Source organism: Myxine glutinosa, chromosome 5, assembly GCF_964187855.1.
Source record: "Myxine glutinosa chromosome 5, kmMyxGlut1.1, whole genome shotgun sequence".
NCBI classification, from domain to species: Eukaryota; Metazoa; Chordata; class Myxini; order Myxiniformes; family Myxinidae; genus Myxine; species Myxine glutinosa.
In genome coordinates this window covers 100,614,521-100,631,693 of record NC_136265.1, presented here as the reverse complement: position 1 = coordinate 100,631,693, position 17,173 = coordinate 100,614,521, and the positions used below count along the sequence as shown (strand labels likewise).

The following is a 17,173-nucleotide window of genomic DNA, read 5'->3' as shown; positions in this document are numbered from 1 at the left end:
AACTACATTCCAGAAAAAACAGTTGGATGTTCATTTATTAATTAGTTTATATTTATTATATAATTTTTCCAATTATTTGTTGAACAACTTCGCGTAGCTGATCTACAGTTGATTGTTGAACAACTTCACGTAGGTGAATTCTGATGGATATAATTTCACCATTGAAAGAAACCATATGGTGATCCTGATCGGTTATCTTAAAATTTACTTTAGAAATGTTTTTTCCTGACACGGGCAAATCGGTGAGATTCTTTGGCTCCATATTGAATTTATAACCGATTGGAGTTGAATAAGTGCTGAATGAAAATATTGTATTTGTTTTTACTCCATCGTCATAAGCACCATCAACCAAATCACAGTGAATTAATATTGAATTTATACCTGAGGATATGTCAACGACGTTATCACTGCCAAACGTATTATTATCCTCAAGCTTTTTTGCGGAGAAACCTAACATCTCACGGAATGAATTAATAAATGTGAAATCTATTTTATAATTATTTTAAAGTCTAATAGTTGATTTTGATGTATGTTTTTGAGTATCTATTTCGATATTTTTTGGTTCATCACCTTTTTCTTTCATAACGCAAGAAATTTCTGAACATAGTACAGGTATCTCGTAAGCTCCGGGGGGTACTTCTATAGTTTTGTATCCAGTTCCCGGATCATAACTAAACTTGTTATTCTTTGCTGTGATATTGTTGCGGTTTTGAGAACCCACACAGGTAACATCATTAAAGCTTAAAGGTTGCACCCCATAGGTAGGCCACATGCAACACGTAAGTCACCTTAGGACGTTAGTTATTTCATAGTATGTGTTTAGGATAAGGCCATATCCAATAGTTGCATCTGCGTTGTGTAAAACAAATAAGAGTAGGCCCCGTCCATTTTGCAGCCACCCTCCAAATCGACCTTGTTGGGCAGCATCCATCCCGTGCCCTGATTTGGCTAAATACACCTCCTTTGCCAGCAGCGTTCGCTGCCCTTGGGCTTCCGCTCGAACCAGCCTAAAGGCCACGAGGTAAGGCCCGAAAAGGGGGGCGGAGCGCAAGGGTGGGGGTGTGGCCACGTCAAGCAGCCATCAAGGCGGAGCCGGTAAGCCCTCACCAGCCAATCAGGGCTGAGGCGACATCGCCTGACAGGGTGTGGCTAGACATTCCAGAGGGTTCGCTGGGCGTGGCAATATAACCCCTTGCGCGAGGCCCCCACCTCAGTTGAGCTATGAGGAGGGCAAGCTCAGTATCGAGTTGAGTTTTGTGTTACGGGAGAGACGTGTGCAGAGTTACGAGGAGAGACGTGCGGTGACAAGCCTTAGAAAGGACTGGCGTGCGGCACGCATTGCAGAGGACTGCAGCGTGCAGAAGGACGTTGGTGAAAGGCGCTTGGTAGCACCCTTGGGGAAGTGGCGCATCGTTCGTAACAATACCGGGAGCGCGTATAAAGGCGCCGGAACAAGTATTACGTACGATATATAATCGCCACGTACCGATCCCCCGATATATAACTGTCCGCTTCGTGCCTACACTACGCGGAGAGCTGCCTGCCATCTTCCACCATCTGCACGGTACGAGTCGGGGACCGGACGAGCTGTGGACCCTCAACACCACCATCTACAAACCCCGTGTGAGTGAGCCTGAGTGTGTCTGAGAGTGAACGGGCCCATGTCCAGGGATAAGTTAAGACTGTTATTAAGGCTGCCCTGTGTATCTGCTTCTTCCTCTTCATTGTACATTGCTCTTTTTCTTCCTCTCATCTTAGTGTACAAAGTGTATAATAAACCAATCTGTTCTTCCTGTTTTCCTCTCAATTCGACCGTATCAGTCTTTTCCTCAATTGGGTAAGCATGGCACGATTGACCACCGCTCGAATCGGGTTTAGTACCTGCTCACGGCCCGGATCGCGGCTCGCTTCGCTCGGCGTGACCACTAACGCCGTGGTTCGGGTGGGGTTATTTTCCTTGCTTCACGGTCGGTGTTAGTACTTAGGTAATAGGACTAATTCGACCAACAACCCTATTTAACACCGACTGGAAGGAATGTGATAGCCCCGGAGTAAAAAGACAAGGGGATTGACGCCCCCTTGATGAGGGGGAGGCCGACGTTTGAGATCCGCAACAATATTAAACAAGGTATTATAGGCCTCCATAGACAATAATGCCACTTCATAGTCTTTTGTGGGATCAAGTTGTACCGGGTATGGAAATAGAGTCGTGTGATCACTCGTTGTAAAATCAAATCTAAGAGTTGTGTTTCTCATTTTATTGTATGTGAGATAAAATATCTTTGTATTGACATTTATTAATTATTTTCCTATTCATCACTACTACTACTACTGCGTCGAGCTAGCTCGGCATTCCATGACACGTTTCTTCCATTCAACTCTGTCACTCATGGCATTAGGTAGTTCGTTAACCAGACACCCAGTATCATTTGTAAGCTGATCTATATATGTTTTCGCAGGTCTCCCTGGTGCCTGTTTGCCATGAGTTGGTAACCAAAGTAAAATATCGCTTGCGAGCTCATCTGTTTCTCCAGCAGTGCCCAGCGAATCTTAATCTGCGTTGACGTATGGTTACACTGATTGGTGGGATTTTTGCATACAATTCATATTTTGTGGGGTGCTCTTTCCATGAGATGTTAAGGGCTGCTCTGAGCATGCGAGTGTATGCACCATCCAGGGCCTTTTCTAGTGGCGATGTCAAGGTCCATGTAATTGCCCCATATACAAGAACTGATTCAACAGCTGCTCTAAAGAAGTTTCGTTTCAGCTCTATTGGAAGCGCAGATTTCCAAATCTTGCCTAGACTGTTTAAAGCTCCCCAAGCCTTTCCAAGTCTGATGTCGACATCTCTTTTTGTGGAGGCGATGTTGCTTCCCAGGTATGTGAATTCGTCAACCTTTTTCATGTTTTCACCATTGAGTGATTTTATGTCTACAACTTGATCTTGATTAAGACTGATGTACTCCGTCATCGAGGCATTTATGTAGAGACCAATTTGGCTGGCTACTTCTTCAATCTTGTGTAGTAGTGTAGCTGCATCCTAGTTATAGTCTGCTAGAACTGCAAGATCATCTGCATAATCTGCATCTGCAATCTTCTTGGATGGGTATCGCCGACTTTTCCGTTTACTTAGGGTAAATCCAAGTTCATTGTTGGTGCCTATTGCTTTGCGTAGCACATAATCGAGACATATTTAACCTATTTAGACATATAACCTATTCATCAACTGATCTAGAATAGCTGATATTTCATTAAAACAATTGTTGTTTCCTGCCTCCTTACCACCTAACAGCAGTAATAGTCTATTAACTAATTGTGGTGAGTCACTCGGAAGAAAACTAATGCCCGAACCAAGCTTACTTAAAGCATTAAGAATATCTTTTTCCTTCTCATTCTTCTTGCTTTTACCGGCAACAGAAATGCGATAATCAAGCGAGTGTAGTACATCAATATATACCTTATATTCCACAATTTCCATATCAAGCGGTTCGTCAAAATATTTTGAATAACTATATCTTTCTTTTGTGAGAAGAAACATTAATCTGGGTGTTAATGTAATAGGTAATAGGTTAGAATTTAAGAATAACAACTTCATATTAAATATATATACCTTTTCTCTAACAAGATAAAACGTTGCTGGCTCTTATGCTGGAGTGAGACCCGCTTTGGTTTTTGAATCCGCCGAATATTCATTGTTTTGAAGAGCTTGCACAACATAATCAGGGGGGTGATTTCTCTCCTCAAGTTGTTGGAATGAGTCTTCATTATCATATTTTAATTCTCCGAAATCTCCAAGCTCTCGCTCTGTCATTTGACTAAAATATTTTATCATTTGAAGTTTTTTAGGAGTATATTCTATCGTAGGAACTTGAAACGAAACCCCCTTTTGTTCGGTAGGTTGTAAAAGAGGCTTAAAAAACTTCTCTTGTTTTCTTTCAAATACGTCTTCACCTACTAGCTTTTGTCTCCATTTCTTCCTTATTCCCTCCTGTTGTTTAACAACTTTTGAAAGTAATTGTTGATGTTCCTTAAATATTCTTACTCGTTCTTCAGCATTCATTTTATTTATGGAAAGAAATTATTAGTTATTATACCATCTTCTTTAACAACGATATATTTATATTTTTCAGTCGTATGTTTCATATGGACCTCAAATTCCTTTTTACTACATAATGTAGAACAATTATCCCTCCAAAAATTGGTATCTAAATATATCTTATGCATTTAGTTTGAATAAAATAAAAGTATTAGCATTGTTTCTTATTGAGTGAGGAGGGAGTTGAAAATATGATTGACTAAGATAAATATAATTACAAGAAGAATGTCTCTCCCTTGTATAGTAGCTGTCCATAACCGTTTGATTTTTCTCATTAACACAATCAAAGATAACGAGGTTCTTTTTTGTTTCATCTAAATCTTGAGGTGAAGGTATATCATCCGTATTATCAGTGAGAGTACAAGTTATGGTTGTAGGTGGTGTGGGTTTTGATTTCTTTTTCCATTTTTGTGGAGTATCACAAAATAGTTGTATTACATCTTCAATGTTGAGCTCATTTAGTTCGTGTTGGAGCTTAAATAACCCGATTATATCTTCTTTTTGAAGACCCGCATTAAAACCTTGTGATAGTAGTTGGTACTCTGGTTGAAAACTTGACTTTGTAGAAATTATTAAATTTTCATAATCTAAAATTTTTGGAGTGAGGAGCATCTTTAAAAGTAAACATGAAACAGGTTTTCCCACATCCGCTTGAACTGACTATTAGACATCTTAACGGATTTGGGAGGTTTTTATGGTTATTAAATTTTATCTTACTTTCCCAAACGGGTAAAAAATCATCCATTTTATATATGTTTGAAAATATATAGCGGGTAATCATTTATCCTGTGTGTTGTTATCCCTATTTGTATTATAATTATGTATACATATTAGAAGCGATTCAACCAACCGCCTAATTGTGTTAAATATATCTTGAAATGTTTGGAAAATAGGTCCGTCCATTTTATATGGCCCAACAAAAAAATACTATTTTAAGGAAGTACAACATAAATGTTATATTTCTATAATTTTAACCGCAACTTACCCACAACCTATCATATAAATTTTAATTATTATTTTCATATTATTTTACCTACGTTTTGTCGTTAGTACTATCATCGTTAAACATACACGTCGCTGCTGCTCCCGTAATTTTATTTTGAGGTGTAAGATTGTTAATATTAATCATCAACCTGCTTGTTTTCCTAAATAGCTCTTGAACAACTACATTATTTACCTTCAATTGAATGGATGGACCCGCACCGCCGATAAAAAATATTTGATACCTCAATAGCGCAGATAACTTTATAGTTCACACCCATTAATTCCTCTGGCTTGATGTGATGATCTTCGATGCATGATTCTTCAGTGATTTTGTTATCGTAAAACGAAGTTAAAATTTCAGGATGTTTATCCCCCTCTCTGTACTTTTCATATTTGTTTAAAAGTTTAGGATACATTGTTGGTGGGTAACCTTCAATAGCAATTCCACCATCACGTTTTCGCCAAAATATATCAAGTCCGCTAAACTCTAAACTCTAAATCAAGAGCTCTAAACTTGTTCTGCTCCTTTTTCATCTTTTCAATAACATCAGATTTCATCAAATAGTCAGGTTCACTATGTTTTTTCGTTCAAAATCATGGTAGATTAGCAAACCTATACATTTTTGGAAACGTTATTACATGGAAAATCTGAAAATCAATGTTTACATTTGCCAATTCCGACCAATTCGATTCGACCAATTCGACCAATCAACCAATTCCATTCGACCAATTCGACCATTCGACCAATCGCTTCGATCGACCATTCGACCATTCGACCATTCGACCAATTCGACCGATTCGATCGACCATTCGACCAATTCGATTTGCCAATCAATTTGACCGACCTTTGCTTGTGTGGAACGTACTGTGAAAACGATGCGGACTATATTGTCGGATACGACACACAGGACAGTGATGACGAACTCTAAATGGCATATTCTGTAATCGTGTATGTTTGATGCCATTGACTGCCTGTGTATATTTTGTCATTGACTGCCTGTGTAGATGTGAAGTTATACTGACTGCATGTGTATATATGATTTTGCTGACTGCCTGTGTATGTTTGGTGATATGAATTATTGTGACACATTTTGATGTTATTAACTGCCTGTACAAAATGATAACATGTATTTGATTATGCAACTTATCGTGAATATAAAGACAGTATTTTGCAATTCAAAACCTTTGATTCGTGTCTTACCATTCCCCATAGCACTAATTTGATACTTTCATTGGATTCCTTGTCCCTGAAAATATAGGTTTAGTATATTTTAAAAAGTTTTTAGGGAAATTAGAGGCAGAAATAGAACAAAATATGTATTTTACAGTGGCCATTTTGAAAATCCAAAATGGCCGCCATACAGGTATCTCTCCAAATGTAAACATTGATTTTTAGTTTCCTTATGCTATAACCTTTCCAAAAATGTATAGGTTTGCTAATCTACCATGATTTTGAACGAAATATAATTTATTGACATAGTGAACCTGACTAAAATGTGTTTTAATTGTGTCATGAATTTCTTCAAACATTTCTATTGTTTTTGTTTCTGCCGTCATGGGGGGGGGGGGGGGGGTGGGGGGGGAAGCGCGAATTGTACATAACAAGCAGTAGCGAGTGTGAATCAACTCTGTGCTCTTTAACATTACTTTCATTCGCTTTAATGCCCCACGAAAACAACGTTGGTGTTTCGATAAACAGTTTTCTAATACCGCTTTGTGGGTGAGTACGATCATAATTATATTTAATCATAATACGATAGTAGTTAATTCCGTTGTTGTTGTAATACTTTGGTTCTTCAAAGATAATATTTTTAACATAAAAATTCAAATAAGTCAACGCCATATGTATTTAACATAGGGAAAGTATTTCTTTAAACTAAAAATCTTTTTTTTTATTTGTGAAAAATCAATTTCTTTACTTAAAAGAATAATTTTTAATAGCAAGGAGTGAGAGTTCCTACATAGCGATGGATTGCATTGCCCATGGTAAAGCCTGGGTTTTTGCGTACCCGCTGTAGGAATTCTCATTCGCTGTCACAAATGTTTGTAAACGTTTACAAATGATGCATTGTTGTTTCACCATTTTGCAAAATATTTTTTTAACCTTTTGGTTAAGAAATTGGTTGTTATAATTATTTTACAAATTTTGGGAAATTCGAGAAAATCCTGAAAATCTGAAAAATAAATAAATAATTGGTCACTTCCTTTAATTGTGAAATGGGCCCAGCTTGGCGAAGCGGCCTCGACCGGCCTCGCCACCTAGCCACCTAGCCTATAACCTTCCCGGGGCCCATCCCTACATTTTTTTTTTTTTGAGGTTTCCTCCTATCTTTCACCGTTCAGGAGATTAGCGCATGCAAACAAACAAACAAACAAACAAAAACTTTCTTTTATATATATAGCTACAACAAACAACAACAGGCATTTCAAGGCCATTTTCCCTGCAAGAGCGGGGGTTAGCCTTGCGGTCACCATGACAATCTTCTCCATTTTGCCCTATTTTCTGCATCTCCCCTTGTTAACCCCCTCGCCCACATTTCTTTTTCGACCATCTTTAGGGAAGTCTTTCTCGGTCTTCCCCGTCCTCCACTTCCTTTTACATTCATTTCCATCACTCTTGTCAACCAGTCACTTTCATCCTTCCTCAACACATGACCAAACCATCTCAACCTGTTTCTCTTCACAGCATCAATCACAGGCTCTATTCCCATCATCTTTCGCAATTCATCATTTGTCTTCCTCTCTCTCAACGACACTCCGCACATCCACCGAACCATTCGCATTTCCACCCTTTCCAGCCATCGTTGCTGCTCTACATTCATGACCCATGTCTCGCTCCCATAAATCATAACACTTCTCACACATGCAGCATACACCTTTCCCTTCAGCTTCAACCACACTCCCCTCCTCATCAGCACACCACTCAGTTCCCGAAACTTCTTCCATGCACATCTCACTCGAGCAACCGTTGCCGAGTCTGATCCACCTTCTCCATTCAGCATGTCTCCGAGGTAACAAAATGTTTTCACACCTTCCAGCTTCACGCCGTCTCCAAGATCCAACTCAACATTTCCTCCATCTGCAGCTCCCTCTTGAATGCAGCTGCCACACTGGTTAGTGGTTAATGACCTCTCAAACCACTACATTTTTGATGAACCCACTCAGCGCACATTGTACATTGAATGGAATTCACTCCGACCCCCTTCCTGCACACAGCACACGGCCACTTCCCAGTTCTTTCCAACTCACCACATGCTTTACCACTTGCCGTCACCTTAGTTTTTCCGATATTCACCTTCAGACCTTTTGTCTCCATACATTCCTTCCACTTGTTCATCTTCTCCTTCAGTCCATCCATACTTTCTGCAATCAACACCAGATCATCTGCATACAACAACTCCCACGGTAAACCCTCCTTTACGTTCTGAGCCAGCACCTCCATCACAGCTACAAATAGTAGTGGACTTAGTACCGAACCCTGATGCACTCCAACTTTCACCTCAAACTCACCACTGTTCCCGTCCTTTGTCCTTACAGAGGTGCGCGCTCTTTTGTACATTGCCATCACTACTCTGATCAACCATTCCTCCACTCCGAACTTCCTCAATGCTCATGTCACTACTTCACGTGGAACCCTATCAAATGCTTTCTCCAGATCAACAAACCCAATAAAGAATATCTTCCTCTTCTCCATGTACTTCTCCTGCAACTGCCTCACAATAAAAAGCACGTCTGTCGTTCCTCTTCCTGGCATAAATCCAAACTGCATTTCGTCAATCTTCACTTTCTTCCTTATCCTCGTCTCCAACACCCTTTCCAATACCTTCATTCCATGCTCCAATAACTTTATCGCTCGATACGAGCCACAGTCCAGAGGGTCACCTTTCCCCTTGTATAGAGGGACGAGGGTACTCAGTTCCCAATCCACTGGAATGCGGCCTTCTTTCACCACCAGATTGCAGATCTCTGTCATTCTCTTCACACCCCAATTTCCCGCTGCCTTCAACATATCTCCCACAACTCCCGTCGGCCATCCCGCTTTTCTACTCTTCATTGCTTTTATCGCTTCCTCAACTTCCTTCTCGGTTATCTTCTCTGCCGGTACTAAAACTGGGTTACTCTCTATGTTGCCATCCCATTCATTCTCTGCATTCAACAGTATTTCCATATATCTCTTCCATTTTCCTTTAATTCTATCTGGGTCCACAATGATTTGTCCCACTTCATCCTTCAAGCAACTCACCCCCATCACATCACACCTCTCTTTCGCTATCTGCTTTGCAATCCTGAATACTGCTCTCTGACCCTCTTCCAAATCCAAGCGTTCTCCGAACATTTTTCTACATGCCTCCTGCGCCTTTGCTACCTCTTTCTTTGCAGCCTTCTTGGCTGCAAACTTTCATGAAAGCATAACTTTCATGCTCTCCTTTTCTGCCCCCATACCTTTCGCCTTCTGCCACTCCTTGAACTTCTCCCTCTTCTCGTCAATGTTCTTTCCAACTTCATCATCCCACCACCATGTTTCCGAGTGCCTCGGTGGTCCTTTTGTCCATCCACATACCTCACCAACAGCTCCCAACAGACAATCTTTCATTAACATCCAACCACTTTCAAGCTCAACCACATCAGCCTCGACCCTTCTCAGCCTCTCTTTTAATGCCTCCCTTACTGTCACCTCTTTCAACCTCCACACCTTCATTCTCGGTTCGTACTTCACCCGCTGAGCTCTCCTCGCACCTTTCACCCTTATGTCGCAGACAACCAAGTGGTGCTGTGAAACAGCCTCCTCCCCCGGGATCACTTTTGTGTCCCAGAGGTGCCCCCTATCTCGCCTACGCACCAGCAGGTAGTCAACGGTTGTCGTCGACCCACCTGATGTGTATGTAACAAGCTTATTATCCTCTTTCTGGAACTGAGTATTACAAATCAACAAATCAGCTCCATCAGCTGATCATCAGCTGATCATCAGCTCCAAAATCCTTTCACCTTCTCCATGTCTCACACCATATCCGTAACCCCCATGAACTCCCTCAAAACCGTCCATACTCCTTCCCACATGTCCATTTAGGTCTCCTCCTACCACAACAACTTCCTCATCTTTCACGTTTTCCATCAGCTTCTCTATTGCACACCAGAACTTGTCCTTCTCTTCATCGCTCAGACCAACCTGCAGAGTATATCCCGAGATGACGTTCACCAAGAGCTTTCCAATCGTCATTTTCACCATCATCAACCTATCACTCACTCTAGTCACACTCACCACACTGTCTACAAACTCCTCAGAAAACAGGACACCAACACCATTCACGCCTTCTGGGCACCCTTGCCACACAAACTTGTATTTCTGTCCCTGACTACCCTTCACCATTCTCACACCACTTCCCTTCCATCTCGTCTCCTGCACACAACATATGTCCACTCTTCTTCTGACCAATACTTCCACCACTTCTCCTGATCTCCCTGTCATTGTCCCTACATTCCATGTCCCAAACCTCAGAAACCGATCTCCACGTCGGGCATCAGACGTTTTGTCATCATAAATTGAGTGATTTCCACCCTTGCTTTGATCGGGTTCCCCACCTTGAGTTTTGATGAGAGGGAGTGGGTTCCCCCACGGGGTACTTCGGGCTGTACCCTGCCCATATGTAGTTGTAATTGTCCTGAATTTTTTTTTAATATATAAAATGAATGATTTTTTAACTGTTTGGGAAAATAAGATAAAATTTAACAACCATTAACATCTCCCAAATTCATTAAGATGCAGAATAGTTGGTTCAAGTGGATGCTGGAAAACCTGTTTGCTTTTAAAGATGCTCCTTAGTCCCAACTTTTTAGATGATGAAAATTTAATAATTTTCACAAAGTCAAGTTTTCAACCAGAGTAGTATCAACTACTATCACAAGGTTTTAATGCGAGCCTTAAAAAAGAAGATATAATCGGTTTATTTAAACTTCAACATAAACTAAATGATTACAACATTGAAGGTATAATACAACTATTTTGTGATACTCCACAAAAATGGAAAAAGAAATCAAAACCCCAAACTTGTATTCTTAGTGATAATATGGATGATATAGCTTCACCCCAAGATTTAGATAAATCAAAAAATAACGTTATCTTTGATGATTGTGTTAATGAGAGAAACCAATCGGTTATGAATGAATGAATGAATGAATGAATGATCGTTTTAAGGCCATTTTCCCCGCTAGAGCGGGGGTTAGCCTTGCGGGCCCCATGAAAATCATGGTTCCCTGTTTGAGGCAATGTTTTTATGGCCGGACGCCCTTCCTGACGCCAACCCTTTTAGTCGCTTCTTGCGACACGCAGGGATACGGTGTACCTATTCTAAACCGGGGTACACACCGGGAAAATAGATAGAATATATATAGATATTTATATATATAGATAAAAAAAAACAAAAAAAAAACACCTTTAGAGGCCATTTTTCCCCGCAAGCGGGGGTTGGCCTTTTTCGGGAACCGTGGTTGTTGTTGTTTTTCGGTCCCCTTTTTGAAGCAATGTTTTATGGCCGGATGCCCTTCCTGACGCCAACCCTTTTTGCCGCCTTTAACGACAAGCAGGGAATTACCAGTGAACTGGTACTCAATTTGCCGACCTCGGAAGGATGACAGGCTGAGTCAACCCCCCCTGGCGTTAATTCAGCGATTGACCGGGATTCGAACCCAGGATCCTAGGATCCTAAGCCGGCACCCTAGCCGCTAGCCCAACACCAGGGATACTTATATATATAGATAGAAGATAGATAATACTCTTCCTCATACCATCCAGTTCCCCACACACAATATTATCGACACGCATCAACCACACCCAACCCAACCCTCTCATTAACAGATAACTGTTTCCTCCCTTCCTCTCTGCCCTCTTTTCCTGTTCCTTGTATAAGCACATTAGATAAATCAATAAAAAAATGCGTTTGCAATTAAAGTTCCGTTAAATTGTCGATAGTACAAATTGAGGATAACAGGATACATCCAGGCACATTATTGTTGATTGAAATCTTTCACCTAATGATGAAGGGGATAATGGATGTTTGAGAAATTGATCCACCATTGTGGTTATTTCTTAACACAATTCAATCAAAATGTCGGGGTTTTTTTCCTTAAACCAGAGTTCATCATCAAACTGTACAAATTAAAATGTATAGACATTGTCAGAAACCTTCATGGGGATGGTTCTCGAAGAAAGAAGCTTCAGAGTCATTTTGTTCTGGTAGATCCAGGTGGACATCAATGTCGTGCTCAGTTTTCACTTCCACTTTCACAAAAAAATCTGGAAAAAGTAACTTTTATTCAATGAGGGAAGTCTTGTGTCACATAGCGTAGCTGTTTTCATACTCGCCAAATAAATAAATAATAGCCAAATAAATATAAATATTGCATGAACATCATTTATTTGAGGCCTTCCTTGAACAAAGAAAATAAAACATTTCCCCACGGGAATAGCAAAGTGTCAAAGCATTACAATATCAAAACATTAGGCTCTGTACAAACTGCCTCGATGTTCCGAGATGCTTCTTATCTGACCACAACTGCAGTGGGAATTTCACCAGCACCCAGGCCGACAGCATGGCCTAGAGGTACACACACTCACCTCAAAGCTGTCCAGCCTGAGTTTGAATCCCGACCCGGATATAAACTGTCATCCCGATGTTTCAAAGGCAAGGTAATGCATCAATGTGGTTGCTGATCTTCAGATGGACTTTAAACAGGCATCCTATTTGCCAACATTATTCGAACTTCCAGATCCCACATTGTCCTTCGTGAAGAGGAGGCAAGCCAGATCTCCAGTAGCATGGCCCAATTTCAAATTAATGCCCTAACCAACATATGGCATTGCATCAAAAGGGATATTTTTTCATATAGGACAGGGCCACCTAAACTCACTCTTGATTTTCATCGCAATGATTGAAACACCGGACGGTAATTATCCCTTTAATTGAGCTGATTAACCGATAGAGGTTCACATACCTTTTCTGAGAAAGAAATTGAATGGGTTTTTTTTTGTTTTGTTTTGTTTTGCATCCAAGATTGAGGCTCATGTAAGAGCTAACATCACAAAAAAAAAAACGGACACACAAAACATACAATAAAGGGAGCGGGAGACAAGATGGGGACAGAGAGGGAAGCACACAAGTACAACAGCAGAGAACAGGGAAATCGGAAGATCTGTGGGAGTGGAAGGGCTTGGGGGGAGGAGGCAGAGGAAGGCAGGGGAGGGAGGGATGGGAGAGGTATAAAACATATGGACATTGCTAGAACGTACAGGATTTGAATTAACGGGGGTAGAAGAGATCAAGGTTTTGGATGGGGGAAGATAAGAGATGGTGGTGAACAGCTGTTTCAAAGACCTGGAGAGAGGAGAGGGATTGAAGAGAGTGTGGGAGTTTGTTCCAGAGGTGGGAAAAAGAGGAATGAAAGAGTGAAGGTGAGCAGAGAGCCTAGATTTTGGCAATTTCATCAGAAGAGGGTTGCTGGCAGATCTTGTGTGTCCTGTAGGAATATTTGGGGGACTGAGCACAGAGAGAGCACGGCGAGCTTGGCCGGATAGGAGTCGGTAGAAGACAGAAAGACCACCAACCTACCTGCCGTGAGTGAGTGAAAGGCCCTCAGAGTTATGTTGCATCATTTTGCTCAATAAATAAATGAAAAGTAGTTTTTTGGTGCTATTTGTTCAATCAGGTGATCTTTATCTATTATTAGGACCTAGATGAAGATCTGATAAAAAATTTCGTCAAATTTATGCAGAAATACAGAAAATTCCATAGGGTTCACAAATTTTTTTCACCACTATGGAGCTTGATTCAGCAAAGGCCTTATCTTGTGCAACTTTTCTTGGTTGCTTTATTCAGCCTTCTTTGCCGAGGAGGGGTAAAGTGTTAACTATCTCGTTCCAGAGTCTCAGCTGGGGAAGATTGGTGAGGTTTTTTTTCTTATGTATGTGGCTGCTGGTTGCATCATTGCTGGGAAAATGGTTGTGCCGCTGATGAAGTGTACACTGTTTCCAGTTATCTGGTACTCATTTTGCCCACCTTGGAAAGATGACAGGCTGAATCAACCCACCTGGTGTAATGTAACGGCACGACAAGGTCTCAAACTCAAGACCCTAAGATCGTAAGGCCGCCACCTCAACTGTTAAGCCAACACCAGGGTTATTGATGTCGTGAGAGGAGATTGGTTGTTTCCTCACATGACAGGTGATAAATGTAATTGGGGTTTTCATACATGTAAATTGGAACAGACTCGGACTCTCAAACAGGCGACATGAGACCGCTGGAGAATAATTAACTCCTGACGCTGAGTGGAGGTGAATACACATGCGCGAATGATCCACCACAATGTTATTGCTTTACCAATTTCACAGTGCTGCCCTTTCAGTGCGCTTCATGTTCTCCCAACAATGGATGGAGGCCTGCAATGCCACACATGAAGTCAGGGCTGTCTCTTGAGACAGATCTCGAGCTTCCTACCCAGGTACAGGTGAGACCATTGTGAATTACTCCTGAATACCATTGTGAATACTCATGTGTCTGTTAAGATGAGATGGCTGATTAAAAGATTTTTCACAAATTGAACATTTGTAAGGGCGTTCGCCATTGTGAATTCTCAAATGCATTTTAAGGTTGCCCGACTGATTAAATTTTTTTCCACAATTTGTGCATTTGTATGGGCGTTCACCATTGTGTGTACTGTGGAATTGTAAAAGCTATCGAGAGGCAAGTTATTGCCTACTGTTAAAATTAGTATTAAAAACAGAATGTGCTTTCAAAGCTTGCAGTCTGAGCAATGCAGTGGAAATGGAACCAGGACGATAAGCGACCATCTGTAAGATTGAACATTTGTCCTTTAGTGAAAGGCTCAGGGCAGAGTGTTGACTTAGCCCGGGTTTGAATGCAAGAGTCAACTGTCTGAGATTAAATTTGTCAGAGAGTGTTGACCTTTTCGGCCCAAACAGTGACCCTGTTCCCTTCTTCCCGTGATAGCCATCTTTTGTAAACCTCTTAGTGGCTCCATGATGGAACCCAGATGGGCTTTGGCGCCAAGAAGACTGAGTTGACCAAGTTCTGTGTTGACCTCGAAATTCCAACTGAACAAGATCAAAGCAGCTGAGATCTATTTAAGAGGACGCTCCAAGGCTGCGAGGAGAGAGAAGTCTTCAACCGAACGACGCGTCGTATCTTGGCTAAATTTTGTGTAAAGTTCTCTCCGCAAATCGGAATAAATCTCGATCTGAACTGAACGAGTCTGAGTCCCTTTGAGTCTGAGCCTCGTCTTGAGAAATCTCTTTTTAAGGGTTCTCTAGCAATTCCCGAACAGTACCCATGTGTGTTTTAAGGATGGATATATATGAATGATCGTTTTAAGGCCATTTTCCCCGCTAGAGCGGGGGTTAGCCTTGCGGGCCCCATGACAATCATGGTTCCCTGTTTGAGGCAATGTTTTTATGGCCGGATGCCCTTCCTGACGCCAACCCTTGGTCGCCTCTTATGATGCGCAGGGATAAGGTGTACCTATTCTAAACCGGGGTACATGCCGGGATCATTCATCCCAGCAAGCTGGTACTCAATTTAAGGATGCTTTAAGGATGGATGATAGAATAAAATATTTTCCACAAATTGTGCATGTGCATGGGCATTCACCATTGTGACTTTTCATGTGTGTCTTAAGGTTGGATGCAGGACTAAAGGATTTTCCACAACTTCTGCATTTATGTGGGCATTCAACATTGTGAATACTCATGTGTCTGTTAAGGTGGGATGACTGATTAAAATATTTTTTCACAAATTGAGCATTTGTAAAGGCGCTCACTATTGTGAACTCTCAAATGCTTTTTAAGGTTGGATGAATGATTGAAGGATTTTACACAATTTGTGCATTTGTATGGGCGTTCACCATTGTGAAGTCTCATGTGTGTTTTAAGGGAGGATAACCAATTAAAAGATTTTCCACAAACTGTGCATTTGTGTTAAAGTTCACCTTTTTTTCCTTTGTGAGCCTTATGAAAGTTATTCTCTGCAAACATTTCCTCATTTGGTTTTTCTTCTTTGTAAAAAGTCCTCGTGATGGATTCATTTGGTGAGTCCTGCGGGCATGTGTCTGTGTCATTCATAAAAGTGGGTGCAGTCTCCCTTGTCGATTCAGTGGATTTACCTGTAAACACAACATCACATGCCCTGAAAAATATATCAGATTCTGTTCAATACTTGTAACATCATTCATCATTCAACATTCTGACAAACGTACCCAAGTCTAACATGTATGTATGTATTTGTTTCACAGAAAAAAAAAAAAACATTCTTGATGGAAATACGTATACTGTCCGACTAAAAAGCTTGGATTTTTCCAATGATATTGTCGTGTCACCGGTGATCAAGATCACGGGCGGCAGATAGCCGAACAGTTCGCTGAAACTCCAAGGCGAATAAGCCGAAAATTGCGGGTCAGTCCGTCGTGCGTGGGCGAAGGAAACTAGGGTGCTTACCTACACGGATAAAAGCCACGGGGTTTATTCCTCTCACCCACAAACACAGAAATGAGACAAGGAAAATCAAGAATACAACAAATGAATGGCAACAAATAATGGTTTGTTCAAAATAAATGCAAAACGTTAAAAATAATGTTGAGGTAAGATGACTATTTGCTACTTTGAGGGACCCTCCACGCTGACACAAAAACACACAAGGGGAATGATAAAAATAAAATAAATTGGTTCGTTTTAAGCCGGCCGGCACTTAGCTTTGCGTCCCAAATAGCTGGTAGGAGCTTGCTGGTCGTCGAACCCGAGTTGCCACGCAGGAAGCACACAAGATGGCCTGGAATCGCGCCCGTAGCGAGCCGCCCACGTGAGGCAAGCAGGCAGGATAGCCTTCTTTGGTTTGCGCATTACCTCCTCATTCTCCGAAGAGCACTTCCGTCAACCAACATCCCTTCCTCTGACGTTGCAAAGGTTCACCCCGCTCCGCACGTTCTCCTCCATGAGTGCACCCGAGTAAAGCATGACCGTCCACGACAAAAGTCGGCCGAGACAGAGCGAGACACGCTTCCTCTTCCTCCTTTCTCCTCCGAAGCGCACAA

The 17,173-nt window shown here is 41.4% G+C and overlaps 2 protein-coding genes across 6 annotated transcripts in view; both read right to left on the bottom strand.

The window, feature by feature from the left end:
* LOC137417723 (uncharacterized) overlaps positions 1 to 17,173 on the bottom strand; it is a 173,325-nt gene that overhangs the window by 47,819 nt on the left and 108,333 nt on the right. For 4 of the 5 annotated variants that reach the window (XM_078778417.1, XM_078778419.1, XM_078778420.1 and 1 more), the window contains 2 exons: positions 16,076 to 16,249; positions 12,261 to 12,371 (listed from right to left, as the gene is read on the bottom strand). In XM_078778417.1, the coding sequence (XP_078634543.1) occupies positions 12,261 to 12,371; positions 16,076 to 16,249 (285 nt within the window). The remainder of the gene's footprint in view (positions 1 to 12,260; positions 12,372 to 16,075; positions 16,250 to 17,173) is intronic. The other variant, XM_078778421.1, reaches the window with a different exon arrangement.
* Positions 1 to 17,173, bottom strand: part of LOC137417722 (uncharacterized) — a 502,198-nt gene that overhangs the window by 404,618 nt on the left and 80,407 nt on the right. The window lies entirely within an intron of this gene.